This window comes from Rhamphochromis longiceps, linkage group LG18 (assembly GCF_057381845.1).
Source record: "Rhamphochromis longiceps isolate RC_006_pf linkage group LG18, R_longiceps_female_GT1.1, whole genome shotgun sequence".
Taxonomy (NCBI): Eukaryota; Metazoa; Chordata; class Actinopteri; order Cichliformes; family Cichlidae; genus Rhamphochromis; species Rhamphochromis longiceps.
Genome location: NC_140574.1, coordinates 34,571,171 through 34,593,630, shown reverse-complemented (window position 1 = coordinate 34,593,630; position 22,460 = coordinate 34,571,171). Strand labels below are relative to the sequence as shown.

Genomic DNA, 22,460 nt, shown 5'->3' with positions numbered 1-22,460 from the left:
TTCTCCCTCTTTTTCCCCTCTCCACCCTGTTCTTCTGCTCTGCAATGTCTGTGTGTGTGTGTGTGTGTGTGTGTGTTATGCATGTGGCTTCCCACCTGGCAAGCTTTCTGTGAGATAAGTGTGAGCATGCTAATGAGAGCATCTGAGCATCCGGTGCTTGTGCATCTGTGTGTGTGTGTTTTTAATTTTGCACTGGAAGCATATACATACACTGACAGACCACTGAGGTTTTTAAATCTGACAAGGACCTGTTCAACTGCTCATTAGCACAAAAATCTAATCAGTCACATGGGAGCTCCATATACTTAGTCATGTTCAAAACAACTTTTTGAAGTTCAAACTGAGAATCTGAAGTTAAAGGAGGAGTGCCAACGTGGCATGGTTGTTAATACCAGATAAACTGGTCTGAGTATTTCAGAAACTGTTGATCTGCAAGGGTCTCTAGGGTTTACGAAAAAGAGGAAATAGTCAGTGAGTGGCAATGCCTTGTTAATCCCAGAGGTCAAAGGTGAATGGCCAAACTGCTTTGCACTGATAGGAAGGCAACAGTAACTCAAGCCACCATCTTACAAGAGCTTCTCTGTCAAACAGTGAAGCGGGTGAGCCTCAGCAGCAGACCGAGAATCTGAGGATACAGTTTGTGCTGGCTCGATTTCTGCTGCTTGGATGGCAGGCTCAGAATTTGCATAAAAAACATGAAAGCATGGAAGTAATGTTCATCCTGTGCTGTATTAATGGTTCAGGCTGGTGTTGGTGATGTAATGTGTTGGGGGATATTTTCTTGGCACACCTGGGGCCCATTAGTACCAACTGAACATTGTTAAATCCCATAGCCTACCTGAGTAATGTTGGAGACCATGTCCATCCATTTATGACCACAATATATCTGCTACTAGCTAGATAACGTACCAAAAAGTTAAAATCATGTCAGGCTGGTTTCTTTGAATATGAGAATGAGTTCACTTGACTCAAATAGCTTCAGAATTGATTAGATCTCAATCCAATAGACCACCTTTATGGTGGAAGATTCCCATTATGGATGTGCAACCGAAAATATGAAGGAACTGCGTGACACCATCATGCCAATATGGGGAAAAAATATAAAAAAAATAAACATAATCCACCTAGGCTGCACAAATATTTAGGAAAATGTGTAAAGCCCACAGATGTTCTGACTGTATTACGCGGCACAAGTGAAGTGGCTTATAATAGACAAATGGTGCACGATGATCATTTAACCACATGATCTACAGTTTGTTACTTAGCAAGAGAAGTACACAAAAGGTACATTATAGAGGATTTGAAAGATTGTAAAACCACAAAAACAAGCTACATTGACATTTCTCTGATAGTGCTGCATGTGATGTCACAAAATAAAACAAAAATCAAAAGAATTTAATTATTTGCTGTTGCTAACTAACTAGCTTAGTAGCAGCTAGTACTTTGTAACATTTGAAGAAGAAACAAAGAAGCAAAACATAGTGTGGACAACAGTGCTAACTTCAAAAGTATCAAATGATTTAAAATCAAAAATATATAAAATTTGCAATAATAATACTGATAACTAAAATTGAACTTAAAGTTAAAAGATGCCACATTCAGTCTGGAGCTAACAAATTAGCTCTTTATTAGCTAAAGAGTTAGCTATTTTGTTTTTGCAGTAAGCAATTTTTTAAGCCTATTTTTCTACAGCCAGTGTTGCCAACTTAGCAACTTTGTCGCTATATTTAGCGACTTTTTTTTCTAAAAAGCAACTAGGGACAAATCTGGCTACTTTTTCTGGTGTTATTGGAGACTCATTTATGACAACTTTTTGACGTGAAAGCGCTTATCGCTCTTACTCTCAACAAGCAGTGGGTGCTGCCGAGGGCACCTAGCTCGTGCCAAAGCGCTCAAGGCGGAGGATAGTCCTCCCCCAGCTGCAATCAGGCTGGGGGAGGACTAGGGGATGCAATCACATCTATGCTCCAAACTGCAAACGAATCGTGCACGAGCAAAGCCGCTGCTCCCGCACTGACTGTAACGCAGTCAGTTCTTCTTTAACTATTATGTTGTTTTGTGGCTCACAAGGTTTAAAACTACTTATAAACACACACACACACGCACACACACACAAAGTAACTCCACCAGAGTGCCTATTTCGGGTCACTTTTGCTTATTACATGACACGCTCAGAACAGACTCCATACTTACATGTATGTGGTGTCGGGCTCCAGGCAGCGAATAATCATACTGATGGAGGAGGACAGTAGGTCAGGGATGTCACCTAACATCACACATGGAGACCTGGCCCCGGACAAGATGTCATCCACAAAGCTTAAAAGGGTTTCTGCAACAAAGGTAAGTCAGGAGATTCCTCTGGATTAATTCATCCAAGTATTTCATACAGTTCAGACAATTCTTCAAATTTATGAATGATTTGCTTATGATTTATTTATGGCAATTAACCCGCTATTAACCCTCTAAAATATGTGTCAGAGTACTACTTTTTGTGTTAGTTTCTCTACTGCTACAATTCTGCCATTATTTTTTTAAGGCAGCAAATAATTTGTTTAAATTCACTCAAAATAAATACTGAGTTCTGATTTGAAACTGTCAAAATCCGATTATTGTTGACCCATTATTTATTTTTAATCTCAGGGCAGTTGTGTTTTTTTTAATTGTGAACTTTTTAACTGTTTTGTGCAACTTTCAATGGTTAAATTAATTTATACAGCAAAAGAATTGACCTGTTCTCTTTTTAAAGGGCCGAATTATGCATCTTCATATCAGCTTCAGCTGCGTATATATATATATATATATATATATATATATAAGAGAGAGCTAGATTTTATGAAGTGAAAAATAGGCATGTTCACTAACATTTGAATGCAGCTACTGGGATTTGGGTCCCCCCGTGTTACAGAAAGGCAAAAAGAACACGGTGTTCCTTGTGACGCCAACACTTCTGTAAACATGCAGTCCATTCAGTGACTTTACTGTTGCAGATGGGTGTCCAAGGGCACCTTGACACTGCATGCTGCGAAGGGAGTATTATTCATTCAGCGTCCACCCACTTTTTTTCAGCACATTCAACACTAACATTTTAGGTAAAAGTTTTCTTTTACCACCTCTACCTCCCACTTTTTTGTGTAAGCCCTTTCTGTGCTCTCCTGAAAAAAAGTCTCACAATCAGGTCTCAAGATTAGGTAACATACAACCTCTGATAAACAACATCATGCCATCATTTATTTAACAAAAAGCAAGCCGAAATGCTGAAGCAGTCTGTGATTCCATTTAAGAGGCTAACCTCTTAGCAGGTCCTGCTAATCAAACACTGTATTAACTGATCATCAGCAAGTGTTAACACTTCTAAAAGCAGAGGCAGTTTGCAGGTTTGGAGCATTCAGGTGTTGTGTTACCACAATGCCAAGGAGAAAAGACATCAGCAAGTATCTTAGAGAAGCAACAGTTGCTACCTATCAAATTTATAAGGCCAATTCCAAACAATTGAAATCTATCGCTTTACAGTAAGATGTATTATTCACAAGATGAAAAGAATCCAACATATAGTCGGTCTTCTCTGGGGTGGACATGCTCTGAGTAAATATAAAAAAGACCTACGTCTTGGGTTCAAAGTCTCAGTTCATGAAAAACCTGAACAGGTATGGTTTGTTTGGAAGGGTTGCGAGGAGTGTGTTTTCTCTCTAAAACAAACATGGCAGCACCGATTAGGTTGTAGCTGAACAACACCCAAGACTTCTGGAACAATGTCTTTTGGTTAGATGGAGACAAAGTGCAAATGTTTAGCCAAAATGCACAATGGTAAAGCACAAACACCTCATACCAACTGCCAAGCATGTTGGTGGGCACCTTGAACTTGTTGAGTCGACCATGAGTTCTTCTGTATACCAAAGTATTCTAGAGTGAACTGTGAGGCCATCTGTCTAATAGCTTAGGTTTTGCCAAAACTGTGTCAAACTACAGGATGATGTTCTCAAGCAGAGCAGCAAAAAAACAACAGAATGGCTGAAAAAGAAAAGAATGGGTTTTGCAGTGATCTAGTCAAAGTCTAAATCTCAACCCTATTAAACGAATGAATAGATGAAAACCTCGATGAACTCAATAATCGTAAAGAAGAGTGGTCCACAATGATGTGTTGAATCAAGCTGGTGACTAATGGGATGTACTTGGTGCTTCACACACTGCTTCTGAATTTTGGCCCCTTGCTCCTCCTCCACCTCCAGCACCTCTTCTTCAGCACCTCATCTATGTTTAGCTGGCAGTGCGTGCATTAATGGTGCACCTTGGCCTCTGGGATGTGTTTCACTGTACAGAGGAAAAACCCTCTCTTTGGAAAACCCAAATCTGTGTGCATGCACAGGCGTGTAAAGCAATGGGTGCTCTGAGGTGGTCACTGGTGACCCTCCTCGGCACAAGCACTCCCTGTCTGTGTTTATTTATGCAATATTTGTGTGTGAAGTGATGGACACCCTGAAGTGGTCACCTGTGCGTACTTTACACAACCTCACCTCTGCGTGTGAAAATATGTGTATGTGTGAATGACAGGTGCTCAAAGGTGGCCATCTATGTCAACCTCCTCTGTGTCACCAGCTAGTAAACAAGTGAGACTGAGACAGAGCAGGAGGAAAAACAGGGGTTTACTGAACGAAAGACATAACCGCTGCTGGAGATGTAAATGAAAAGTGACACTGTGGGTCTATATCTGTCTCCTCCGTAAGGAGGCATATGAAAAGGAAACAGTGTTTGAACCTTCTCTGGAGGATGCAGCTCGAGAATATGTGAAGTAATTCTCTCAATCTCTGTGCGAGTAATGCTCTAAATGGGAACCTGCATCCAACATCAATCTTCATGTACAGTTACTGTCTGTCTAAACATTATAATTCAGTGGAGATTTACTACTGTGCTACAAACAGGCTGTGTTTACCACAGCTGTCTAATACTGGAGGCATTTATGAGGATAACTGAAATGCATTTCATTCAAATTAAAAAATACTGAATGTGACTTTCACTTTTATCCATGTTTGCCTTTTAGTGGCTGGAGAAATGGAAAGAATATCACTGGCGGTACTGTTTACATCCCCTTTTAGTTGCTTTGCTTTTTACAGCAAGAAGAAACATAGCAAAGACATTTTAGACACATTAAAAGAGGCTCTATCTTAAAAAGTGCTAAATATATGGATCAAATACTGAAAGAAGATTTCTGATATAACCAGACAATACCATATTAATATGAATTCTCAGAATTAGCCATCCATCATAACAAGTCTGCACTCCCACAGAAAACAACCCCATAGATCATTGTGTAAGATGTTATTTATAACCAATAGTCACCTGTTAAGGTCAACACCGGAGTCAGAGTCACAGGCTGAGGAGGAGGAGTAGCAGCAATCTTCCACTCTAGCTTATTAATCAACCAAGGACCAAGACAACATTTTATTTCATCCGAAAGCCTGGTGATAGATAGTCGTCAGTTCAGATACTATAATTCTACTTGTTTATCTTAACACCCATGTAGATGCTAAAAAGGAGAGACTCAGAGTGAATCACACTCTGAGTCTTGTTCTGACATTTGGCCTACAAACCAAAACTTTTACTGTATTCATTTCAAATCCTCTTTAGTTCTGTTTTCTCTCTGTTATCGTTGGGTCTTTGCCTTAGACTATAAAAAGTCTTAAGGTGACTGTTGTTATTTGGTGCTTTATAAATAAAATTTCATTCATATCCTAGAACACGTAGCTTTCAAATACAACTAAACTTAACTAAACTTAACAAACACGATGAAAGCAAAACTTCAAATTGTGGAAGAACACAAACTCAGCCGCTGGTGTTCTTCGAGCAGCATCTTAAATCCCGTTAGCTTGGCAAAGTTGTTAAAGTTGTGTTGAACTGAGAACCTGTTGCTTGTGACAGTTCCCCAGCTGTTAAAAGTGCTTACAAAATGTTACGTCGGTGTAGAAAACAGCTGTTATTGTTTGTATCAAGTTCACCACTTGAAACCAAGTCCAGTCATGATAAATTTCAGCACTTCAGCCAATCATTCCTCCAGTGTTTCATTTTGGATGTCTGAATTAGAGGGAATGCGAGTAGATAAACAGCTACAGAGTTGTAGGTTTATAGCAGGTGCACCATCCCGAAAATGCAGATAACAGGATATATCCCACCGCTGTGGTCCACCAAGGAAATCCTATCCAGGGAAAACACAAATGAGAATTTCTTAAAAAGTCTCCTTAGTAAATCTTATTAAACCAGTACTTATTTAGTTGAGATAATTACATTGAGAAATAATGTGATCATGACAGGATACATAATTCAAAAATCCCTGTCACAATATAACAATGTTCTCCTTTTTATCCACAAGAAGTTCTTCTTCAAAATGCCAGTATCTGTCCAATGCTCGTCTGTAAGAGCAGTCTCATTAAAAGAGATCGACACACAAGTTGTGAGAAGCTGGGTTTTTCTCTGTGTATGGGCTAGTTGTAATTTTAGCCCCAAATAAAGTGATACACTGGCTATACTGACTGATACTTTACAACCCATCTGAAACATCACACTGCTCATGTTTCTTGTACTTTTTGGACTCTGCTCAGAGCAAAGTTGAACAAAGGTATTTCCAAACTCTAGGACCCCACGTTGTGATAAATAGGAATGATTCTAGTCTAGAAAACATAGTGTTCCTTTGAACTATGTTGCACATTTGGCCTCAACTCAATCACTGATCTCAAGGTGCCTTTGGCAGTGTCAGTCTCCTGTGATTGGAAAATTACTAGCCAAGTCCGTACTGGTGATCCATTCTCACGTCCTCAGATCCCTGTCTACTCTTACTCCCAAACTGCCGTTCTCACATGTTGTAAAGTTGTGCAGGAGGAGGAGACCTGATCCGAGCCAACAGTTCATGAATCCTTTAACACACCTTTGCTCACACAAAAGACAAAAGCTCATTAAAACTCAGAGCTGGTGGTGACATGAACGTCTGAAAGTATGAAAATGCCATAGACACTTTGAATTAGCTTTGGACTGAGACACACAAGATGTGGGTTGAAGCACTGCCATTTACTTTTTACCCAATCTTTCCCTCTGAGTTGTAGCCGTCCTGCCAGTTTACCACCTGAAGCAGCAGAACTGCAGCCCAATAGATACAGCCCAGTTTTTGGGAACCCCACGGTGCACTGTCATGATGACAGCAATGCATGAAGTGGGTGGCCTGCAGGCCAAAAGAACAAAACGTGCACCTAAATTATCTATAACAAATGCCTCAGTCAAAGGAGAGCGGTAACACTGTGTGCTGCCATGGCATTTATGGACATGACTCAACACAATAGGAATAAAAATGTACACAGAAACAAAATGATTGCTGACAGATGAAGATGAAACTGATTCTGGATGCTGGAGAACTGCTGGCTCGGCCACTATGAAACTAAGTACGGGAAAGTGTACGTGAAAACCATTTTACATGATATTAGCTCATTATCTGATCTATTAGCGTGAGTCCTGAGCAATTTCATTAAAGTTTCCTCCTAGGCTGCAAACCTGTTTGCTCCAGGGTTATGATTCAACATTCTGCGAATAGCTCCGCAATACTCCCTGAGTTTAAGAGAGCAAATCTTTGATTTACTATGAGGCACAGTACATAAAGAAGAGCCAATTTCCACTGTGGAACACTTTCCAAAGCAGTTGTCAATCACAGTCCTTAAAGTCTGCGTTGCTCAACATTTGGTGCAATAAAAAGTGGAATAAAGAGAAATATGCCTTCGCTATAAGTAATAGGTTACAAATTGTGCCAAAACAGGAGGTGAATGATGCTTCAAATAAAAATTGGAACATGGATATACAAAGATTTATGGCTGTCACAGAAATATAAAATAAAAGAAGCTGCTGGCAAGAAGAGAAATCGCGCACATTTGTGTCAACTCTGATTTTTCACAATGCATTGATGTATTGTCTCTCAACAGCGTTTATTTCCCAGTATCTGAGAAACATGAGCCTGCATTTTATTTGTAGAGAAGGCCAACCGGCTTATCCTAGGATGACATTGATAGACGGTTTAGGTTCAGCTGGGAAGGGCTGTAAATTTGTCTATTTAGCAAAATCACTAAATCAGCCTGAAACAGGAAATTATAGCTCGGTAGTTCCTGAATACACAGCAAAGGTTGTAAACAGACACTGCGGGAGAGTTTCTCAGTAGTGAGTATGCAAGTATATATAAATGGAATATTAACATTATTAGTAGTAGTTGTGCAACTGTGAAGGAAGACTTCTGTGGCCCTGACACTTCATCCACGTTACTTACTGTTCCTCTGCTGTATCCATCAGACGCCACAGAGGTGAATCAAACAACCGTGGCTGTGGTGAATAGCGATGGATAATAAGTGGATTATCCATCGCCAACTGTGCGCCACCCTCTGCAGGTGGGTCTGCAACATTCTTAGAGTATGATGACTAGAGCTGAATACTTTCTCTAACATCTGCTTCAGCGTGGCTGCCACATGGTGCCGTGGTTATTTGTTTGATTTTTGCATATTAAGCTCCACATCATATTGCATTACATCTGATTTCTTGACTTTTTTTTACCTTCCTGAGCGATTCTGTTTGTATTCTTAGATCTGATTTTCTTTGGCTACATAGTTTTTCATGTGCTAGCTACTTCTGTAATACAGTAATCTCACCAATCTTTGGATAAAATATATCTTCTGTTTTATTGCTGATTATTTTACATATACACCCAGGGACATGGATCCGCTGAATGGATGAATGAAACATGAATGGAAAACTACCGTCATGGCTAAAGGTTTTGGCAGTGGCACAAATTCTGTGTTTGCTGTCTTTTCAAATACGTTTCTATGATCGCAGTGATCATTTGAGTAAAGTTGGATTTTTTTGGTAGACCTTCCACTCAGGTGCAAATTTACAGCACGAACATCCACACGGAGAGCCATCGACACAGGACACTTTAGGTGCGGCTTCGTAGGTCAAGTAGAGTCACCGTGCATGCTGCATGCAGATTCCAAAGAACCAGTTTTAGATCTAATCAAGGTGCTCTGAGAAACTTGTCATTCAGCTGGAATTGTTTACTCAGCATTCTTAGAGTATGATTGGCTGGAAAAATCAAGGTTTGCCAGGAGAATGATGTGAGTTATGGGATGTCTCACCTTTTGAAGTCATGCCTGCTGTCATCAGTTCAGTTCTGCAGGCCTGGACCCTTAGTGTGCAAGTGTGTGTATGTGTGTGTAGACCTATGCAGCCAATCCACGGCTGTTTTTCTCTGCTTCTTAATGGAAAGGACAGGTGCTTGATAATTTTTTCACTGTGGAAACTTAATGTCTGTCAAACATCAGATAGTTTGATCTGAAAACTAGAAGGGCACCTGGCAGCAAATAGCAACGACTGACTTATTTAGAAGTCCTAATGAAAGTGAACCAGATTTGCACCAAGATTTAGCTGGTCTCTCTTTAACCCTGCTAAACCTCTCTGCCACGTTTCATGAAATTCTGCATGTTAGGTTCTGTTAAATTTTGCATCATATACTGCTGCTCTGACTCCAAAATAAAAAACAGCCTGCTTGTGGCTTATAACATTAGCTTAATTCAACCTGATATTTCCTATCAGTTTGATCCAGTGAGAAAGAAATACTGTAAGTATAAAAAGTATGTTGCAGCTTTCACTGCCTATCTGGATTTAGTAGCTCCGAATCGCGCGTATGGCTAAAGGAGCAGCAGCTAGATTGAGTCTGTGCTAACAGATTTTGATTTTGAGCACGTAAAGTGGAACAAAGCCATCACGATTAGGCTTGATCAAATCTAGGACTACTATTTCAACTGTTGCAACTCTGCAGTACTAAGTGTATTACTGAAGTAATACCAATTACCTCAATTCATAAGCAAAAAGATGCAAGTGTATTTTCAACAGTAATACTTCTTTATAAAGCCAAAAAGTGTAGATTTCTTTTGGGATGCTTCATTCACAAGTCGAAGTAGAGCCAGTGACTCGTGCGGCATGTGACTGTGGAGCTGTGGAAGCAACTTGCTTCAACTGAAATGATATTTAAAATGTGCCGTGATAGTTAATGTGAAGTCAGGTTTATAGAGAGACACGTGAGACCCTGAAGCCCATGGAAAGAACACATATGTGCACACAAACACACACAGGTTCTGCCTGTAAAGGTAAAGACTCAAATGAGATCCTTTCTCCACCCTATAACAGGTTTCACTAAGGGCTGTCTGGAATTTCATCCACTTCTGTTAAAGCAGACAGCTTCCTTGTAACTAGCTGTAATTGGCAGCTGGCAGCCACACCAACACAACTGGCAGCAACACCCTTAACAAATAACATCTGGACTCGGTCATCTACCTTTCCGTTGGATAAAAGGAAAAGCGGCCGACAACACAACAAAATCTGATCTTTGACGGGCCCTTCATTTTTATTTTTTGGCACTCCAGCGGCGGTCACAACCACTACCAGACCGTGGAGATTGGCTGGATGCACGGGACTGTTTGTAACTTCTAAAGACCAGCATTTCATTGAAGATAAAGGGGTAATTGTTAAATAAACAGAACAGAAAGAGGAAGATGAGGTTGAAGAGTATGAGACCGGCTGAAGGCTTAATTATATAAACCGCCTCATGTTGAAGAAAAAAAAGGAGGAACAGCTCTCCAAATTGTTTCTGCCTTCTCTCAATTTGTGTTTGATATGTATGCTGCAAAGCTGCATTTGCGTCACAGCGGTGTAATTTGTATCTACAAAGGGGTGATAAATTGTTTTATAATTTGATAGAAGTGAGGTTGACCAAATTGATAGCAGTTACCGTGAGAGGGCTTTGCACGCTAAAACTCGATTTGGCCGAATCAATAAAAGAATGGAACACCTTGGATTAGGGCGGATGCGCCTAGCAACAACACAACAGGAGTTCTTAAGTAAAGGCTCCATGCGTGTCATTCCTGTCATTGCATGTTCACTCATCATTGCTTTATATGTGGTTTATATGGAGGGTTTTTTGGCTTGTTTAGCTTCTCCAAGTCCAAATCTTTCTCTTTCCAGTTTGTCTCGAGAGAACTGCCGTCTCTTATGGACAGTTCGTGCTGACGACATTTTTAAGTGCTTCAGTATCCAGGCTGTCCATCAGGTGTTTGTCTCACGCAACGGATATGCTTCTATGTTGACGAATGTGTCAATCCACGCCGATTTGCGCCAAATGCTTTACTTCCTTGCGTGTTTAGCGAAGCTGAATCCTGATGCTGTGTCATCCAGATCACGCAGATTTCCCACTTTTTTATGAACTTGCCAAAAATTAAGAAATAAATAAAAGTAAATAATTCATCGAGGGCAACATTTGCTTTTTGGTGTGAACTTTTTTCATTTCACTGAGGCTTCAGAACACCGACTATTTTCTGTCTTAATGACTGTTTTATGTGACTGCTGGGTTCAGCTACATTAGACAGTGAAGACCCCGCTGCTGATTAAAATGCAGCTAGCTCTGTAAACAGGAGAAATGTTCAGAAGCAACGCAGAGAATGTTTTTACTTTCTATCCGTGCTATTTTCATTTCCATCCATCTTCTTCCAGTTATCCAATTCAGGGTTGCAGTGTGGCGTCAGCTGTCTCTCCTGTCAAAGGTGGGATAGGCTCAAAATATTTCATTTAGCTCACTTTCCTCACACACAGTCGGTGTTTCAGGTCTACAACTCAAGCATCTGTTGTAACCCAATGGTTGAGCATAAAACACCCTCAAACTTTGGGCGACCAATGTAGTTGGCAACCTGTCTCTAAACAGTTGTAGTCTGATACTGACTGACTACATTCTTTCTGAGAATTGCAAAAGTTTGCAATTAACTGCTTTAAAATTTATAAACACAGTTTGCTGACAAGTTGCGTTGCTGGGTGCAAGTCTTTGTGTCACGTCTCTTTGCAATAGGGAACTTGACTCAGCTGGTTGCCATCTTGCTGCGTTCTGATTATTGGTCTATAAAAGCAAGGTTAACATAACATAAAGGTTAAATCAGTGTCCTGCAGTTTCATGATCATTTTCATCCTACTGTGGCCTTCAAGCATTGATTTTTCTGGGGTGACTGCAGAAAACTGGTAGAATAAAAAAAAAAGGACAATGGTTACATTATGCATTACAATAGTCGTAAAGAAAATAATTTTTAAAAACCTGTAAAAAAGGCACTGAAGTTCAGCATCGAATCCTCTTATGTTACAAATAAGCTTACAGGGTTACAATACCTGGAACTTCACTTGCAAAACTAACAATTAGGTACCAAGACCATTGAGAAAATAATCAAGTGTTATGAAACATTGTTGACAGACACTGATGGGACATCTTGAGTTTATCTTATTCTAGTTTAATAATTGAATTAACACAATTAATGCATTTGATTCTAATTAAATCATTAATTATTATAAATCTCTGGCTCCCTTAGTCGCGTTGTAACAGGATTAGGGTGCTGGGGGATTTCCCATGATGGCTTTCTTCCACAGTGTGCCTTGTGTCCTGTCTCACCCCCAGTGGGTTGTGGCAGATGGCTGCTCCTCCCAGGTTCCTTCTTGTTAAAAGGGAGTTTTTCCTTCCCACTGTTGCCAAGTGTTTGCTCATAGTGGGTCTCTGACTGGGCTTTTCTCTATATTATTGTAGGTGATCTTTATTGAACCAGCCAGTAACGCACTATGGTAAGAGAGTAAGCAATGCCAATCACACTACAAATGTAATGAAACAAAAATAACAGAAAATCCATCAATCTCCTCTGAGGTCTTCCTCGTTTCCTCCAGGCGGCTTCATATTCAACATTCTTTGTCCAATATATCCACCATCTCTCCTTTGCATATGCCCAAACCATCTCAGCCTCACCTCTCTTTGTCTCAAAACTTCTAAGAATATCTTCAGACTTTTAATTGACTCACTTTAGTTGTGCTAAACGGAGTTACTGGTGAGAAAAACAAGCAATGTGACTGTGTAGACATGTAAATCTGCAGCAATTGAGTCCATTCAAACTGTGGCACCACTTGAGGTAAATGCAGTAAAAGGCCTTATTTTTCCAAACCACACAAGCACAGTGCACTCTGCTGTCCATTTGCAAGTACTGTAGGTATTAACTCCATACACACTCTGCACTCTTGCACTCTATAATTACACGAAGAACCACAAATCCACATGGAAAATGAATTGAACACAATCACCTAACTGTCTATCATTAATCCCATGTCCGTTTGGCAGAGACTCTGACTTATCAGTGGAGCTTCTGACATAAAAAATGTGCGTCTTTATAATGCCTCTAGAATTGCATATGCTTTTTAATCAAAGCGTATCTAATGAAATCTTGTACAGCAGCTCTCCTTAAGGTTAAATCAGTAGGACACTGTGACTGGTTAGTTCAGCAATGCCGTCATGAAAAGAAGCGTATGGCCCTACATCCTAATCCAGCATACGAAACAGGATTCTGGTGAGAGCTAGTCAGAGATTAGATAGTGTGTCTTTTATCCCACTGAAGGCTTTTTAAATTCATTTCACTCTCACAGTAAAGCTTTTTTTAAACACGTCAGTAGTAATCTGCTGCTGTGATGAGGCAGAGTGGTTTTAACACTGCATCGTGTTGAACAGTTGAGCCACAGCTTTTGCTAATTATCAACTAAACATTTACTTCTCCAACTTTGTGACTTTGCAGTTAAGAAGGAAACTCTTTATGGTCCTTTACAGATGATGTCAGGAAAGCAAGATTAGCATGAAAGAATCTCTCCATCCCACCTTTTATCCAAGGTAAGAAGCTGTTTTATAATGTTTGGATGTTTGCTCTTGAGTACTATAGGAATCTTGCTTGTTTTAGAGCAGAAAGCTCCAAGTCCCATCTGTTTCTATGTTGAACATGAATTCAGAGAAGCCAGCCTTGCTGGAATCCCTGGGTGGGGTTCAATTTGAAACCCACAGGGAGACACTGATGCTTATGTTGGAAAAGATAAAGTGAATGGAATTTTAAAATCAAACGGTATTTATTATTGATCCAGATACCAGGCGCGGACTTACCGACACCGTCTTCACTTATGTGGTGTTTCACAAGTGTGCGTGCTAGGAAGTTGCCAGATCAAAGACCGATGAGGAACTTTGCAGTTAACACCAAGCCTCAAGTGTTTTTATGCCGGGCACCCAAATACAGAGAAGTGTAGAGCTGTCAAGTGATGACCATCTGCGGTGAGTTGGATCAAATCATTGGGTAAACTGTAAGACTCAACCTTCATGTGGAGTGAGGGTGAAGTGGGCTCTTTTTCAAAACATCCTCAAATTATTATTTTTTGTTCGTCCTTCTGCGCTCAAGCTTTTCCAAGGCAAGTTTTGGACATACAGTTAAAGGAGTGAGGTGTTGGGTAAAGCCAAGCATGCAAACTACATTAAACATGTTGACGAATGGATTGTAATTTACACCCAGCTACCCATGAAACGACCGGCCTGACTTGGATGGCGCCGTGCTGCAGTGTTATCAGTAAAGAGAAAGCAGGTGGGAAAGGTCAAGCAGTGGCAGCTCTGAGGAAATTGCCAGCGCTAAGAGGAAGCTCTTCCCAATTTTGGTCTGGGGATAAGGCACACATGTTCCGGTCGGCCTGTTTGTCTGTGTGTAAGTGTATGACGTAAACAGGTGAGTAATGTGTTTGCTGAGGGGATACCGAGTTCCACTGACCCTAAGCAAACCTCTCATTCGCCGGGTGATCAAAGCCGTCAGATCATTGGATTGCTTCCAGCTCAGGGGATGTTTGTTTTCACAGCGAGACCGATCCAGCCGAGTGGTGCTCTGACTTAAAGCAGACTTCCTATTTGCAAACATCTGCTTGGGACCGTGCATATGCGTGAGCGTATGTGTGCGCTTTCGCTATGATCTCACCTTGTGTGCCTGAAGCTTGTTAAGAAAGAGATTACCGCACAAACAGTGTGTTGTCAGCTCAACATCGAGTCGAGACCTGGACTCTCTTGATCATCAGCTGTATGTACTGTGTGTAGATTTATCGGTATTACAGGACAGCAAATGCAACCGTGCATCTGTCAGCGGGTCTGTGCTTCATAGATAAAGACCGCAGCTTAAAAGATGTTTTGTAGCAAACATCTGTTTCTGCTATGCATTCCGAGAAAGCAAGTGGTCATCTTTTTTGTTTCCAGCACAGATGAGCAGTACTGTCTTTGCAGATCTTTTCCCATAAATGGATGTTCTGCTTTCACCGTCCTTCTGGAATTTATCATGCAAGACATTTGAGGATTAACTTCAGGGATGAAATATTATTACATCCATTGAAGTAGCATGAAGGGTTTTCCAAGAGCAGCATTACCAGTGTGAAAACAAATGACTCATACCGTGTTAACATGCAAATCCAATATGCGAGCAATTGGTTAATACCTTTTAAAAGAATTCTCCCTTTCATGTAGCAATTTAACTTTCCTTATCCACCACCCACAGGAGGTGATGCGTTTGACAGAGTAACAGGGACAGGCAGGAATAGAGAGAAAATTCCCAAAACACATTATCTATTGTATGATAGCCACTGCCTTCTTGTTCATTAGATTCTCTTAGTCCAACATTTGGTCCTGATTTGATAATATCTTATTTAGTTTTAACAGGGAAACCTGGGGAAACAGGAACGATGGCAGAAAAACAGCAAAATTAGCAAACTACTGGAACACAGCAGATCTATTTGTCTCCAGAGGGCTGATGGTGTTCATTTAAGCTGTACAGTATTAAAAGTTTGAGCATCATTACATTCACCAGAACTGGCAAGCCTTTTATTTATTAAACTATATTCTGCGGATATACGCCCACGACTGCGTAAAGCAGGTCTCTGTATTACCACTGATGGATTTCCATTGTCACTTATTTAGAACAGGGATTCAATATGATCTATAATGCCACATTACACAGTTATATCAAAGCCTGTTAAAGTATCATTAAAGATGGTGCAAAGATACTGTAATGCATCCATCATAACTCCTAATTTATCATGCTGTAAAACCTATTGCAGTAAATACAGCCTGCACGTGATGAGGAGCTGTTTTACTATTCCTTTGTCATAAGAGAGCTGTGACTTAGACATTATGGTACATTATAGTGCAGTAGGTTAACTATGGTTGCTTGAAAAGGTTTTACTAATGAGATAGTTGTTTAGTTTGACCCATGGTTTACCCTCTGGATGCGCTTTGAAAAAAACAAAGACTAAGGAGGAGAAGATTATAAAGATAAAATAAAAGCAAGAAATATGAGTCTGGTAAAAAAAAGGAGGCCCCATCCCTGGCCTCCTCTCCTCTCTTTTTTCCCCTGGAAACCTGAAAGCAAAGAGGCAAGGATAAGAAAAAGGTAGTGGTTAGAATAAAGATTAAATGAGAAGAGTTAAGAAGAGAAAAGTAATGGAACAGGAGGGGTCAGGAGATGAGAGGAAAGATGAGGGAGCTGGTAGGAAAAAACAGAAGAGGAAAGTAGAGGCAGCCAAGAAGAGATCTGTGAAGAATTGAACATCAGATCGTGTGAGATGTATTCTCGGAGATGACAGAAGACTGACAGCTGAAATAAAAACCACGCCGTGCAGAGAGGGCTCTCCAGATCTCTCCATCTTTCAGTTTGCCTGTCTCCCCTGCTCTCACTCTGCTCTCCTGAACTCCACATCCACACCCAGGCACCCTTTTCAGTCGTGTTCGCATCAGGGTGTGTCCTCCCAAGCAATCAATCATCCATTAAAGATGAGATGCATAGGTGGCAAGCTGTGATAAAACATTACGTATGTGTTTTTCTTAACACAGCCAAGCCACAACAACCAGATCTGGATAGCTTTCATTTAGTGCAATTAGAGCAGCGCGGGGCAATTTCACACATCGGAGAGTCCAAATGGCAGCGCGAGAGAGCCGTTAAAAGTTTTGACAACTTAAATGCCCCGAAGATATGGAATTTGATCTCAGTAAACTCTGTAATCCCCCGACCCTATACGTTAGCTTCTATGCGCCTGCTGAGTGTGAAGGAGGTGAAAGGGTTCAAATATGTTGAGGAGTCAAACCGCATTTGAGTTTTGCCGGTGAGATTTAGCGCTTCTTTTCCAGTGGGTGGAGAAGCCTGCATAGCTCCCGGCAGCTTTTTTCAATATGAAATCACAGTCTCTCTTTGCATCCTCCTCCTATCTGTACGGCATCAGAGAGGATTTCAGCTTGTCTCTTCCTGCTTAACACTTCTCATGCACTTCAGTGTTAGGCAAAAATCAAACAAGTTTAGGCTTAGAGCTGTCACAACACAAGTTTGTCACTATGCAGTGATCAGCATCAACAAATTAGAAAAAAGAAATCTGATGGTTACAAATGAAGAAACTATATGGCGGGGTTTGGTTGCAGGGGAGGGGTGGAGTACTGGGTTCAGGGGCTGACTGACACACCTGACCTCCATCGTCTAATTGTGTCTCCCTTTTTGAGGATGTTGCTGAGACCAGTGGAGGAGAGCGGTGTGCTGTGCTGAGCAGGGAACGCAGCTGAAAAGCTGCCAGAGTAAAATGTGTCCAAAAACACTTAGCCATAAACACATGACAACCTGCAACACCGTGTGAGTGGGTCCTTCTCTGCCACACAACTCAGTCAGTCCGACTGGAAACTATACAGACACCTGTGGACTGAGGGGCAACTTCAGGAGTTGAGAAGTGAAGCCAGTGCTGAGGAAGCCACACAGTGCCTCCAGAAGTCTATCAGCTCCCCACAGAATCTCATGTTAATTTTACATCTTATCCTCCTGGATCTGACTAACATGGCTTGCTAGTTTGTGCCTTGGTTTTGTCAATTTAAACTATTTTAATAGACTTTTACTTAGCACTAATTGGCCGATAAGTGCAGTGTTGGGGTTGTTACTGTTAAAAAAATGAATTCCACTGCTCGTTACCTTACTTTCTTGACACTCATGACGTGAAACATGCTGTCACATAACTACAAAACAACATAAACCTTAGGATATACTCCGAATCTCTGTGCAGCTTGCTAATTAGCTAGCCTTTGCTAATAACTTGACACTCCATATAAGGCTCTAAAAAACCAACATGGCAGTGGCCAAAACACTAAGATTTAAAATATGGAGTCTAGTATGGCCACGTGTATCTTTATACTTTAACGGAGCAGCTCTTCAGGGTTCTTGGAAATCAGAGAAAAAGCAAAAGAGCAACGACCAAAGCCAACAACAAATTAGTAATGAAATGAACTCAACACCAAGGCCACAGCCTGTCTCCCAGATGTGCAGGACAAGTATCTGCAATAATAGAAAAGTTAACGGTGATAATGGGAGTCACTTTAGTACGGGCTCAAATTGTGGTCATAAATATTTTAAATTGGTAAATCAAATGCGTATTTGTGAACTGAGTTTTGTGACCCTGTAAACCAAAATATCTGAAAATGTTTGTGCATCTATAGATGAGCTCAGCAAAGCACCGACAGACCCATCTGTTCTCTAATTGGATTGTTAAATTTGTGATTGACATGACATTGACCAATCAGCTAAAAGAAAGACAAATTGGGTCAAAATGTGTACTTGCAAGTTAAAAGTCACACACAGCCCGGGGAGTTGAGCGCAGAGTTTTACACGTAGTTTTTTGTTTGCTTTGTATCTTTACAAACATAACATATTCAGATATTTTGGTTTACAAGGTTACAAAACTCAGTTCACAAATACGCATTTGATTTACCAATTTAAAATATTTATGACCACAATTTGAGCCCAAACTTTAGCTTAGTTTGCCAGAAACTGTGTAGACACTTTGAGCTGAAGCTCCAGTTAAGCAGTTAATTGTGTAACTTATGCTTCAGTCACATTAAGGAGACCATGGCATGACCACAATACTGCTACAGTGTCCTAGGAAATTATAATCCCATTGACTTTGAAAATGGGGACCAGGTCTGCAACTGCTCACAGTCAGTGGCCATCTTCAAAGTGACTTATAATGCAATCAGACAATCACAATCTGAGTTTGTGATTGAATGGGGTCAAGCTGGCAATTATATGCAATATGATGATACAATGATTAACTGTGATGAATAGACATAAACTGGAAATCTATTACTGACCACAGAAATTCAGTCCAGCCAGAGCCTCACAGAATTGAAACTGAAATCCCTTCACTAATAGTGACGTAGACGCAGGGCAGTGATTTAGCTGCAGAAAGGCACAGAATACAAACATTTGGCAACCAGTTTAGTCACGTTTCCTACTGCAAAGAAAGGCTTTGCTGACAGGTTGCAGTCTTGAGTGCAAACTGACTCCAGCTGATTGCAATTTGTTAGCAATCGCTCAGTGTTTATAAATTAGTTGGCAATTAAAAGTAACAGCTGAGTTGTTTGAGAGGAGCAATTGCATAGGTCACTACTTGCCTTCCAACCACAGGTGGTAATGGAGAGCTTGGGGTTCTTATACACTCACATCTGGATGGCTAATTGTTTGCCACAACTGTTTGGGTTGCTGAAAAATTCACTTTTATCACGAGTGACCACAAAGTTTTCCAAGTCACAAGGATGTTATCCTACTTAAACTGTAGCAGGACCAAGCCATACATGGGACGGGAGCCTTCATACACTTGAAACTATGACTGTCATATCAATTAGAGCAGGGCGATATGGCCAAAAATATTTATCACGATATATATTTGAAAATTTGCGATAACGATATAACCGACGATATAATTGATGCGAGACAAAATACAACTCCACAACATTACTAGCGCAAAAAGACAACCTTCCATTTATTTTCACTTAAACAAGAAGCTGGTTTTTATGTACATTAAAGCTTTATAAAAATGTAACAGTGCAAATGCAAATTCCTTGCTGAAAGTTTAACCAAAAGGCATTTCCAGTAGAAATGGGCTGACATATCCTGAGCATAACCATGTATAATATCCACTGAAGTTAAAAAGAGGTGCTTTGCAACATTAAACTGCAGTGTGCAGTACGTATTTTTCGGACCATAAGGTGCACGGGATTATAAGGCACATTAAGCGAAACAAAGCAGTCAGATAAATCAAACTTTATTAAACTCATTCTTCTTGCTTCCTCCACTTCTGTACCACTGATTCATTAATGTTGAATTCTCTGGCAGCTGCTCTATTCCCATGTTGTTGCAGTATATTAATGACTAACCTCGTATTGTGGATGGATTATCTCAGTTGTTCTCCTGACTGAAGTTTGGTCCTTTTACAGCATCCTGCCATGCGATTGCATTTGTCTCTAACCATGAAGAACCTTCACGTTAACTTTTATAAGTGGAAAAGTGTTAGTGTTCGTCCTCCAGCTTCACTGTTTATGTTATGCTAACATAGCTGTGTCGCTAGCGATCACGTAGCACATCATTATATACCAGCTAGCCCAACTTCAGTAACCCTACAAACGTCACTGCTGTTTAGTTTCCTGTCTTCATTTATGTTGGAAGTGATAGCAGAGCTGTACGTTTGATTTTTTTCAGAAATCTCTCCGTCAGAACATGCTATATCATGCTTAGGTAACTAGCGAAACTAGCGAGCTAACTTCCGCTAGCTTCCTGCTAACGTCTAACTCCGTTAAATGTAATAACTTTAGTTTTCATGGATGCCTGGAAGTTAAACTTCATAGTTACACCTGGTAAAGCAGAAATGCTGATCGTTTTATTAAAGATGAAAGAATTTAGACAGTTTTTAACTCTGTGATGCTGCAGTGTTGTTTGACCTGAAGCATACGGAGTTTAGGACCCAGATTACTCCCAGATTTAAGAGCATCTTAGTCTGACAAATACGACAATAACGACGGCCGCTTGCATGTTCTGCAAAAAAATGTGCTTTGTCGTGTATCTGACGGACAAACACCAAACCAGTTCCACATCACTGAAGTTGCACCATTTTTACAAACCAATTCTGGTTCATCTGTTTCACTCAACAATCGGCCATGTGCGTATGAAAACAAAGGCACTGCGCATGCGCGTTTTACTCCCATTCTATCGCGATATTTCATTTTCCTATCGTTGCCTAACATTATACCGGTATTACCGTGAACGGTATAATATGGCCCAGCCCTAATATCAATACGTGTATAACTCAACACCTCTATTGTGAATGTTAATTGGTAGAAGCAGTACGTCATACATGTACTGGATTGATGTGTTCATGAACTACTTGAACAGGATTTTATAACATACCAACTTTATTAAATCTGCAGGACTCAAAATAGTCAGTAAATAGAAATTCATTATGAGTGTTATTCAGCTCAAAAATGTAAACCATATCCCCTAAAACATCCAAAACACCCACATGCAAAATATGCGCTTATACTTTCTAAATCACACTTGATAAAGATACACCATTTCTTAATAAAATAAAGATACCCGAAGGAAAGAGACTTTCACATAACTGCTGACGATTAAAAAAAGAGAAGAAAAAAACCCCCCAGAAGGCTAAAAAAACAAACTGCAACAATCTTAAGGCCGACATTAAAGTGCATATTAGACATAGGAAGTACCCTCAAAGACGGCTCCAGTGGTTTAAGCGGAGTATTTGTAAACTCAGCTCTTTTAACAGTGCAGTGTCATGCTTTTCTGCAAGCAGACACTAAACAAAACGGGACTTCAGGCAGCGAGCAAGAAAGTCTGATAAATTTATTTTCTGCTTCAGTTTTGCAGTGATGGATTAAACCTCCTGGGCAAATGCTGTTTGTGAGTTTGTTTTGAAGCAATTAATGAGAGACTAGAGTCTGTTACACCAGCGAGAACAAAGCATATTATCTATGCCATCCTTAAGGGTCTAGACAGAGCCACTGATTAGCTATGGAGCTGGCTGGAAAACCTGAAGAAATTATCCCCATGTGGTGCTAGTGGAGCTGAGTGGATACAAAAGATATTTTCTTGTGTGAAAAAAGTCATCTCTATTACTTTAATGAGAATGGCTGACATTACACCACAGAAACAAGCATCAATTGATTTAGAAAGAGCAAGAGAAACTGGAAAACCTGAGCACGGCTGTAATAATCCAAAGAGTGAAACATTCCTGTGGCACAGGCTCTGTGTTACACCGCTACCTTCCATAAGAAACATTGCCACAAGTCAGCGTGCTAGATTAGCATCTTGTTTGGGGTATGATCTCTCTTCTTTATCTCTGTATCAGCCGACGTCTGAACTGAATTCACGGACATCAGCAGTTTGTTTCAGCTGCACTGACTCAATCTATACTTCAGCTTGAAGCAGGGAAGTGCTGTGAAAGTATAAGTGGAAGAAAATAGATACAAAACTCACAAGAAAATTCATGATTGCGTGGTACAAATATAACTACAGAAAACAACCGAGGCACTGAAAAAGTAAAATGACATTTTCAGTCTGTTTATTGAGGATATTGGAATAGATTTATGATTTCCTGTCGCTGTATATTTGAATTTCTTTACATGTAGTTGGGGCACTGATATGTATTTTCTTGATTGCTGTTTATTGTTGTGTTTTTTTCACGAGCGCTCGAGCCACCAACCGCTGGGA

General features: G+C 40.4%; 1 protein-coding gene across 1 annotated transcript in view; it reads right to left on the bottom strand.

Annotated features, from left to right (window-relative positions):
• The window catches only part of astn1 (astrotactin 1), a 481,448-nt gene that overhangs the window by 26,935 nt on the left and 432,053 nt on the right, over positions 1-22,460 (bottom strand). Inside the window, exon 21 of the mRNA XM_085390452.1 lies at positions 2,194-2,329. Coding sequence (XP_085246578.1) covers positions 2,194-2,329 — 136 coding nt within the window. The remainder of the gene's footprint in view (positions 1-2,193; positions 2,330-22,460) is intronic.